Below are 10,743 nucleotides of genomic sequence, written 5' to 3'. Positions count from 1 at the left end.
AAATAAATAAATAAATAAATAAATAAATAAATAAATAAATAAATAAGACAAAGTTTGATTTCATACTACTTCTACATCATGTCGGTGAACTAAAAGAGTTAAACTTTATTTAAAAGCTGCCCGGATCCCTGGGCCGTGCGTCGGGCGGAGCCCTGTACCCGGTACCTGTAGTAGGACAGCAGGCCGTTGCTGAGGACGAACCACCGCCGCTGGTAGCCTTTCAGGTAGTTGGTCCATTTAAAGAGCCAGCCCTTGTGGGTGTCCAGGCACGGCAGGTGCAGCCCGGGAAGAGTCGGGGAGGGCAGACTCCTCACCAGCTCGTTCATTTGGGTCCCTTTCCGGTGCGTTACCGTCCCCCCTCCAGCCCAGCGGGATGTTCCGGAGAGTCGGGCGCAGTTTGTGCGGAGTTGTCCGCAGCTGTAGCGGTTAGCTGGATCGGACTGCTGTTAGCCTGCAGTTCGTCGCTTTTTTTTTTCTCCCCTGTGAGATGACACAGACCTCCAGCACAGACTCACAGCCTGCTGTTTGAGCTGGAAGGAGTTGTTTCAGCAGCGCGATGATGCGCAAATGATAAAATGATAAAACCCTGTGAAGTGAGGGGGGAGGGGGGCATGATGACGTTTTTATTACAGGATTTTAGCTTACGAGTGCAGATGTGTGTGTGTGTTGGTAAATGTGAAATATGAGATTTAGCCTAAACATCATGTTTTGAGGACGTTTGTAATTGTGAGGACAGAGCTGATGTCCTTATGAAGAAGGACATTTGTGTTTGGTGGATTATCTGGCAGAAACATGGTACCAAAAACTCAAAACAAGTGTCAACAGAAAGATTTGGGACATTTGTCATGTTGCAACGCACTCGGCTCTTCTGCTCATAAATGCATATTCCTTACAAATGTGGCACCACTTAAAAGGGAATCCCAAATATGATTTTTTTGCCAAGAATTATTGTTACAACAAAGACAAATGCTCTTACTGTTTGTGCTAACTTTATATGGATGTAACTTTAACATAAAAATGTCCTTTGATAGTTGCAGAATCATATCGAAATAAGAAAATCAAGGGGGAAAAAAACAACAACGAACAATTAGTTGCTTGCCTTTCTCCAAATCTTTATTTGACACATCAGAATGGTAAAATATTACTTTAGTACAGACAATAATTTAGATAAATATCGTGAACTGTTATCATTAACAAATACAATAAGCAGAATAGTCCAAGAGCTTTTCTGGAGCTTTGTTTTAACAGATTACATGGTGTAAATAAATGCATTAATAAGTAAATACACACATAGCAAACAGAATATTTTCATTTGGCATCATCACAGTCATTAGTGAAAACTTTGTTTTGTACAATCATTTCTGCAAAGTGCTTTATGAAAAAAATGCCTCACAAAAGGGGTTTTAATTTTTTGTTTTTAAATTTTGATTTCTGCTGCTTTCCTTTTATCACATGAAGGACTTCAAAACAAACAGAGACAAACAAAGGCATCCTCATATCAGAAATAAATCTCCATGGCACTACATCAGGATGCTTTTTGTGGATTTATGTTGCGCTGTGTTATTAAGTATCATGTTGTAAAGCCTATAAAATCAGTTTACACGTCACGATGCAAATAAAAACAATAAACTCACACAGCTGGTGTGACAAGAAAAAGCAAAGCAAATTTCTATATATATAAAAAGACAGACTTAACATGTTCAAACCCCTGAACCCCACAGGAGCTTGTTGTAGTAAGGCAGTCAGCGTTTAAAAACCATCCAGGTGAAAAAACGTTGCTACAAGTTTCAGTTCAGAGGTTTTGAGGGTTTGTTGTTGTTTTCAGAGTGAATTGTTCCAACTCTCAGAAGACAAAAAGTCTGCATCCGAAACCACAGAGGGTTCAAAGCAAACCATCTTGCTCAAAAACGGAGGGCAGGCGGGAGAAGTCGAAGGGCGCAAACTTGATGCCGGTTCCGTGATAGAATTTGTTCTGAAACTCCACCCTGAGAGAAAACAGTGAATCAAAAAAAACAAACAAAAAACACTTGAATAGAGGAACACAGAGTATGAACAAGTGATAAAAGACAGTTTGTTAATTTGGTGTCTTAAATTATTTCTATCTAAATGTGGTTATGCTGTATCTCAGTTCAGACACATTGTTCCTCATAATCGCAAACTCTCTAACTTTATCTCCCAGTTCAACCAGTGCAGTGCCTCTGATGATCTAATTCCTAATCTTATCCATCCTTGTTACTCCCAAAAAGAACAGCAAGTTCTTCATCACGAACATCAACGTCAACATTAGGTCTGCACCCTAACGCTAATTTATCATCATCATCATCGCAATAACAGCCTGTGCAACAGCCATATTGCAAAAAAATGCAGAAATTGCAATAACTGGTTAGCTGTAATGTTTTAATGTGTTTTTTTTTCAGCATCAGTCTGATAAACAAAATGGACCAGAGATGTTGCATCAAATCATAACCACTCCATCATGTTGTAATTGAAATGATGTGTTAGTTGTTTTTTAGCTTTGAACCCTGAGCAGAAAGACATGAACACTGCATATCTAAAGGGGCAATACTGTGTGTTTCTCAGGCTTATAGTTATATTCTGTACCATAATAAAGTAACTATCTCACCTTCAGTGGTTATTAAAATGCTGTTTTTATGTTTAAATAGAAATTAAACTTGACTTCTCATTATATCTGTTTCTAAACACCTTGAAATTGGCCTCTGTCTTTTTAAGACAGTGGTCCCCAAACTAAGGCCCACCTCCCCATTTGGTCCGGCCCCCAGAACAATACCAGAGAGCATTTAGTTTTTTTTTCATATATGTGTATTTGTATTTGATTATAAATTTGGAATTTTGCAATAAAATGTTCCTTAGTTATGAACTATTTTCATTATTAACTATTATTAGTTAGTACCGTATTTTTCGGACTATAAGCCACGACTTTTTTCCTGAACTTTGAACCATGCGGCTTATAGACCGGTACAGCTTATGCATGGATTTTTTTCTTCAGCCACCAGGGGGCTCTTATGCTCCATTTGCTTCAACCACTTGCTTCAAAAAAAGAAGAAAAAAAAAAAGAAAAAAGCGATCCTTCCAGAGCCGACTGTTGTACCAGGAAGCAGCGATTTAAAGATAGTCAATGGCCAAAAACTCATAAAAGGGGATAAAGCAGACATTTTTCACGGTGGAATCTGACTGATAAAAACTATGGATCTTAATCCAGGACCAGTTTGTGGATAAACGTCGAGTGAAGAGCCGCGGACTTTTTTTTTCCTCATTGCACTCCCCGGGGAAGGAATCCCATGCAGTGACGTATGCTGGAGCGGGAGGGCTTTCCCACCACAGCTTCAGAGCCAGCATTACCCCGGGAGGACAGCGACACAGAAAGCAACACTGAACAGATTCCGCTGTGTGACGCAGCTTTTCTCAGCTTGTTTAACTCTGACACTGAAGAGGAGGACTTCGATGGTTTCAGTGCACCAGAGGAAGATGAATGAGACGTTTTGTTGGACCAGAAACTGTTAAAGAAAACTACCAAAATAAGGTCAGTTAAATGAACTGTATTCCTCCGAACTTTAAATCCTAAAGGTTTGCTTTTTATGTTTTGATGTTGAATTCACTTTTTTGACAGCAAATCTGAGTGTACTGTTTTTTTATGTTGGGGGTGCGGCTTATAGTCCGAAAAATACGGTAACTACTTCATACATACATGCATATAACGTGACATTCTGTTCCACCCTTCTGCTGTCTGTGCCCCTATCTGGCAACCCCCAGAAAAAAAATCCTAAACCCGCCCCTCTCAAAGAGACAACGGAATAATGGTGAAAAGATTAGGTAAGGGAAAAACTGATTCAGAATGCAGGGCATTTAAGCTGCAGTGGACAAACGATTATTTTTTTGTTCATCTGTAAAGAGGCGGTGGCGGTATTCAAAGAATACAACTGCGGCGACATTATGAATCCCATCACAAAGACAAGTATGATAGCTTCAAGGCCAAATGAGAGCAAACAAACTCTCAAAGCTAAAAAGTGGACTGTTAGTTCAGCAGAATACATACTGTGAAGAACCCAGAGAGGGTTATTTGATTGTGCTTTCTGGAAAACAATAAATTTTTACATTTAGGCACTCCTGCAATAGTCACACATTTTTCTGTTACGAACTGACTCCGGCCCCCCACCAGAGAAGGGAAAAGTTATGTGGGCTTTACAGGGAAAAGTTTGGGGACCCCTGCTTTAAGAACCTCCTTCCTCTTCTGTCCCGCCCATTTCAGCCCAGGGTCGGGTGTGTGCGCTCTGTGATGAGGAAGCTCAGCTTGGAGACACAGTCCAGAGGAGGAAATGATCCCAAAAGGTGGTTTTAGTCCCAACTGGTTGTTTTTGCTCCCGTGCCTGCTGCCTCAGGACAGCACAGGATTTCTCAAACATGCATGAATGAGTCAAAGCAAGACTCTGAGCATGTTTTTGATGAGAGGATAACATTATAACATGATATAAAACTAAAAAAAAATGATTTTACATGATATAGTCCCTTTAAGTAATTTTTCATTTATCGCAAGTCATATCGTCATCGCAATATTAAGCACTGTGCAGTCCTAATCAACATCAAGCAGCACTGAGACTCACCAGTGAAGCCGGAGAGCATGAAGAAAGGCCGATAAGCCCTCCATCACCAGCAGGATTGACACGGTGAGAGTGGCGAAAAGACAATGCACGGGAACCAGAAATTCTCCTCCGACATTCATGGTTATCCTGAAACCCAGGCGCATCACCATGGCCCACAGCACCTCTGACAACTCTAGAAAAAGCAAACAGAAACAAAGTGAATAGAGACAAAGGAAAAAGCTGTGTTATTTTGGCAAAAGGAATAAAGATAGAGCAGAATAAAAGAAGCATGGAGATTGCTGCACAGTAAATTTGCAGTGTTAAATCAACACTTAAAAAGTTAAATTTCACACTGTTTCCGAGTCTATTTGGTCCTTATCTGAATTGGTGTCAATTTAACTCTTTACATAGCGTTAAAATTTTTTAGAGTACAATTTAACTCAAAACAGAGTTAAAAATTAACACTGACTAACACTGTACAGTGTTAATAAAACTGTACAGTATTAATAAAAATTAACACTTCAAGTCAAATAACTCTGATGAGAGTAATTATGACTAAGCAGAGTTAATTAGGTACTCCACTGTGGTGACCAAACAACTGATTCTCATGCTTTTCAACACTGTTGAGTTATTGATGGTTAACACTGGAGGTTCATATACCTCCTATGAGTGTTAATTTGACACTCGACTGTGTTGATTATTTACTCTTTTGCTGTGTAGAGGGGTGTAAAACAGACACTATGAGGTGTCGTTACACAGCAAATTTGAAAGTGTAAGTTTAACACTGTAGAGTTAAGATCAACTCTTTTTAGTGGTACACAAACATTACACAGTGATTTCTGGATAAGTGTAACGGAGTCGACCTTCACACACCAGGAAGTACCTCTCACTTACTGTGTCGACGTAAAGCCAATAACACAAACTTAAACTTGATCAACTGATAAACCTGAACAAAAAACTAACCAGAACAACTAATTTTTACACTCATGAACTTCTTTAATAGTTATAAACTTGCAAACATAATTTCTACAAGGTTACCCAGCAGTCCTTGCTGTGAAAATACTGGTCTGTCTGACATGAGGTGGAAGAGGGCGGGGCTTTTCAGAATGCTTTTTTTCAACACTGCATGGTGTCATATAACAACACTGTTAAGTGTTCAATAACACTTAACCGTGGGGCTTATTTAACACTGTCCAGTGTTGATACAACACTGAGGAAAACAACACTGTGAATTAACACCATCACTGGGTGTCGGTTTACTCAGCAAGTGTTAAAATAACACTAGGAGGAGTTAAATTGACACAGATATTTTAACACTCCGGTTTTTGCTGTGATGCTCTTACGGGCGTGAGCCAAGCTGAGTGCCCAGAGGCGCAGGTATGACGCCGTGTTGGAAATGCAGCCCAGGCAGTACTCTATGGTGTGGATGGCCTGGTGCAGCAGAACATCTGCAAAGTCAAACTGCAGAACAGCTCAGGTTAAAATAAATAAATAAATAAATAAATAAATAAATAAAAGGAGTTGCTGTTCTCTAACCTGTTTGGGAGGAGGTGGTCTGCTGGTCAGTTCATCAACCCCCTCATCATCATCATCATCTTCACAGGCCGGTGCAATGGAGCCATCGTCCTCGCTGACACGCCTCACCCTCTCGTAACCCTGAGGTGAAAGCAGGAGGGAAAAAAAAACAGAAATGAAGCGCTGAGGAAGAAACCCAAAAGGCGTGAAATATCTTGGACTGGACTCACTCTGCTTCGGTGCAGGGCTTTGCTGCCGCGATACAGCCAGTACAAGTACAGAGGTTTTCCCAACAGCAGCACGGGGACAGACAGCATAGCTATCACAAGCAGGAATATCTGCAGCCCCGACTGTGGGAATCAAAATGAGTTTAAAAAGCAAGCTGTAAAAAAATAATCAATTCATCAGGTGAGCAGGTGGTGTGAAGATCCACCTGTCCTGGGTAGAGAGGAGTTATATCCTTCCCCTGCATGACGAACATGTTGATGAAGTGGATGAGGATACTGGGAGCCTGGCTGGAGTAACGGGCACTAAACGCCAGCCACTTGAAGAAAATCATGAAGACCAAGTATCCGAAGAGGCAGAGCAGGAAAAGCAACTCAGGTAGAAACACCAGATAGATGTAGCCTTTTTGTTGGAAGTGCCTGAAAGGAGTAAAAAAGCAGGATTTATAAGACGTAGTAAAAGGCAGAGAAATATGGCTATGATCTCCAAAGGGCTAGAAAAAAAGTCAATGCAGAGACAAATTTTCCAAGCAATAAATAAGAGGACGGTACTAAAACTGACATTTAGTCCAGGCAGAGGAAGAGTTTGATTCTGAGTAATGGTGCAAACCAAAATGTAAAAATATAGTTAGTTTTTTTTATCTTATTTTCAAATATTTACATTTTCGTTTGCAGTTCAATTCTAGATTGCTTGTATATTTTATGTCTAGTCTCACTGAGACTTAATGCACATTAAATGTGTTTTATTTATTTAGATGCTGCAACGTAACGCTCAGTTTGCGACTTGAAGAGCTGAGGCTAATTAATGTGTGACAAAAGAAAAAAAAAAGAAAATACTACTAGATACCTAACAAAGCACTATCCAGTAAACACACTCACGCCCAACTCATCACGTTGACGCTTTTCCAAGGCTCCCTCTGTGTCCAGTTTTGAAGCGTCAGGACGCAAAATATAGGGGTCTTTGACATGAGGTCCATGGTTATTAGGGATCAGGGTTAATTTTAGGTAGTGGGGTCAGGGATAGGATGTCTAAGGCAAATATTAGGTGATTTTAGGCTTTGGGACACGTAGTTGACGTGAACTTCCTACACTTTCTAAAAATGATTAATTTTAGGGATCAGGGTTGATGGTTAATTTTATGTACTAGGGTCAGGGACAGGATGTCTAGAGCGAATAAAGATAATTTTAGGTTTTGGGACAGTTAGTTTTTGTGCATTTTCTACACTTTCCGAAATTATGACAATGGATTCCACCCCATCTCGTCAATAACTGTACCCGATGCATCAAAACCAGATGCAGAGGGAACCTTGGAAAAGCGTCAATATGTGACGAATTGGGAGTGAGAATGGGCTGATCATTAGGTAGGTGCTAAAGAAGTGAATAAAGGTGAAGCCTGAAGTCACTTACAAGTGGTTGAAAACACTCAGCACTACTCCAAAGCTCATGTGAATGACACCAATGATAACGGACATCTTCATCTTGTACGAGTTGAGAAAAGACAGACGGTTCACGGCCATGTTCCATATCTGTTGGAAGTTAAAAAGCCTTTCAGTAAAAATAAGGTCTCGATCTAGAATGAGGGGCAGGAATGTATTTACTCACAGGATCAATGCCAAAAGGGTATGGTCCGCTGAAGACACCGCTGACATTAGGGTCTAATGTAAGTAAAGCGTTTGTTTGGAGTGTTTTGTTCCTGCAGTGCAACAAAAAGAAAGACGATAAAAAGCCTGAATCATCTGTTAAAACGCTGCATGATGAATATTGTTGTTTGTTTGTGCTGACACTCACGTCCATTGCTGATTTGTGAACATAGCCTTAACACTCCATCCTGAGCCAAATAAATTCAGAGACTTGGAGAAACAGTCGTTATAAATGAGTCCAGTGTAGATGGAAAAAAGCCCCATCATCAGGATGATGTAACGCCCGTTAAAAAACATCGCCCAAATCTGTGATCCGGACAGGAGACGTTACTATCAGATGAAACTAACTTACAGTACCGGTAATTATAATGTCATAATTAGACATATTATTCCCACCTCATTACTGGAACGTTTCTTCTTTTGTGATTTCTCTGTCAGCACCATCCACAAGGCTAAAAAACTCATAACCATGCCGTGGCCGAGGTCACCAAACATCACAGCGAACAGGAAGGGGAACGTGATGACGGTATAGGGAGCTGCCAACACCAGAAACATAATCTATACGATCGTTCTGAACTTCATCAAAGCAAAGAAGGAATAATTCACTGTCCCTCCGATAACAAGACTTACCTGGGCTTACCTCGCGATAGTCCCCCACCCCATAAGCCTCCACAATGCTCTGAAACCCGGTTGTGAACTTGTTGGCTCTTAAAAGGGTGGGAGGGGTATCACTGCTTGGGATGCGATTCACAAAGCATGGAACAGTAGCGTCTCCTTTTCTCTGGTAGAAAAATGGATGAGGAGGTGAAGGATTATTTTAAAACTGGCATTAAATTGAATTGAATTTGAAAGGGTAAAGTGGACATATTTTAATGCTAATGCCAAATATGAGTTAATCCCTGATTTGATGTGATAAGTCACATATATTAAATAAAAATAATACTTATGGATGGGGGTTTATTCGCATGAAATCATCAGCATGAAAACCATTAGTTTTATTTTTTATATTAGTGTTTACAAGTGGCCAGTCTGATTTTTACTTCTTGCAGTTGTTGAACTTATGTCCACTAAGACCTGAACAGCACGGCATGCTAAATACTTTTCTTCAAGAGCATTAGTACTTTAACAGAGATGCAGCTCTTTGGTCCTTCTTCAGTGGCTCTTTGAGGCTTTGACCAAAGCTAACATGAGATAAAATTCTTTGTTTGTTTTCTATCTTATTTTTTATTGTTTTGTACCTGCTGCTCTGATTTCTGTGCTGTCCACTTCCTGTTGTGACAACCTAAATTTCCCATCTGTGGGACTATTAAAGGATTACCGTATTGTATCTTATCTTATCTTATCTTATACTTGTAACACAAAAGTCTAACTTTAGTATTTTCCTGTCAATCTGTTTGCAAATATGTGATTAATATTACTAACACAAGTGATACATGTGGATTAGCTTGTGCTTGTAGCCTGTTGGCCACTCTAATAAACCATCTTCCAACCTTAAAGGATGATCTTGCTCTTAAATCCATTAGGGTTACACTTAATGACCTTTACGATTAGACTAGATAATACTTTTTTTGTCCCGAAGTGTAAATATAGTTAAAAAAAAAAGGTAAAATTTGCAATGTATTTTTAGTTTTATAATATCACCCACACTGGCCAGAAAGCCCCACCTTAACTAACTCGAAGTGGCCCACAGACCAGCAGTTGATAACCACAGTTGTAGTGTATTTGCAACTCCAGACACATTTTAGTAGTGAGCAAAGGAGCAGAAACGGCTCTTTTGATTGTAAAGTTTGCAGACCCCTGCCCTAAACCATACCTTTCCTTTTTAGTTTCACAGAGCTCTTTAACTCTACCATATTATTCTAATAATTTAGCGCTTTGTGTTCCTGCAAGAACTGAAAATATGCACTTAACTGTTTTTTAAATCTATTTATTATAGCAATAAAATGATTTTATCTTTCTCATCCTCTTCTAGTTATAATTAACACTTTTCTTACTTTGAAAAAATCTGAAATGTAAAAGCAGAGTTGGATCACACAATCATTTTATGTTCACAATTTTTAAATCTGTAGCGCAGCTTTTTGAAGCCCAGCTGCAGCCAGAAGCATTTCAACAGTACAAAACATGCAGCTTTTTATCCGCATCTTGTGTGGCTGATTATAAAAACACAGAGAATCAGAAAACTGACAGAGAAGAGAGGTTTGAAGGAATCAGTCAATCATTCAACAGGCAATTCTGACAGAAAATAAATCCTGCACTGCAAAAACCGTTCATCTTACCAAGTTTTAAAATCTTATATCAGCCAAAGTCTTTTTGATCTTGTTTTAGACTGATTTACTTGTGTAAGAATAATAATCTTGTTTTCAGAATGTGTAAGATTATTTGTCTTGTCAGCCTGAAAATTTCTCAAATTAAGTCAAAAATATCTGCCAGTGGAGTAAGAAATTTTTACTCGGTAAGATTCTTGAAATAAGAAAAAATTGAGTCAAATCAAGTATTTCAAGAATCTTACCAAGTCAAATTTTCTTACTCCACTGGCAGATATTTTTGACTTAATTTGAGAAATTTTCAGCCTAACAAGACAAATAATCTGACACATTCTGAAAACAAGATTAATGGGCCTCACGCAAGAACCGTTCTTACGCACAGATTTGTTCTTAAATTGTGCGTACGAGTGATGTAGGAGAATTTGTGACATTCACCAATGTTTTCATATTCTAAGATTTTTTTCAGATACGAACAAAATTCACGAGTGGTCCAGACCTGTCG

At 39.3% G+C, this 10,743-nt stretch overlaps 2 protein-coding genes across 3 annotated transcripts in view; both read right to left on the bottom strand.

The window, feature by feature from the left end:
• The window catches only part of osbp2a (oxysterol binding protein 2a), a 17,062-nt gene extending 16,618 nt beyond the window's left edge, over window positions 1–444 (bottom strand). The window contains exon 1 of one of the 2 annotated variants that reach the window (XM_014003797.1): window positions 166–444. In XM_014003797.1, coding sequence (XP_013859251.1) covers window positions 166–326 — 161 coding nt within the window. In that variant the 5' untranslated portion in view covers window positions 327–444. The remainder of the gene's footprint in view (window positions 1–165) is intronic. The other variant, XM_014003796.1, reaches the window with a different exon arrangement.
• A 647-nt stretch (window positions 445–1,091) lies between these two features.
• The window catches only part of atp6v0a2a (ATPase H+ transporting V0 subunit a2a), a gene marked incomplete at its 5' end in the record, with an annotated part of 13,037 nt that continues 3,385 nt past the window's right edge, over window positions 1,092–10,743 (bottom strand). Inside the window, 11 exon segments of the mRNA XM_014003795.1 lie at window positions 1,092–1,985; window positions 4,620–4,791; window positions 5,942–6,059; window positions 6,135–6,254; window positions 6,344–6,463; window positions 6,547–6,757; window positions 7,745–7,863; window positions 7,940–8,030; window positions 8,126–8,283; window positions 8,374–8,513; window positions 8,608–8,758. Coding sequence (XP_013859249.1) covers window positions 1,883–1,985; window positions 4,620–4,791; window positions 5,942–6,059; window positions 6,135–6,254; window positions 6,344–6,463; window positions 6,547–6,757; window positions 7,745–7,863; window positions 7,940–8,030; window positions 8,126–8,283; window positions 8,374–8,513; window positions 8,608–8,758 — 1,503 coding nt within the window.

This window comes from Austrofundulus limnaeus, unplaced genomic scaffold, assembly GCF_001266775.1.
Source record: "Austrofundulus limnaeus strain Quisiro unplaced genomic scaffold, Austrofundulus_limnaeus-1.0 Scaffold20, whole genome shotgun sequence".
Classification (NCBI taxonomy): Eukaryota; Metazoa; Chordata; class Actinopteri; order Cyprinodontiformes; family Rivulidae; genus Austrofundulus; species Austrofundulus limnaeus.
Note: the sequence above shows the minus strand (reverse complement) of the source record. Positions and strands in the feature narration are given on the sequence as shown.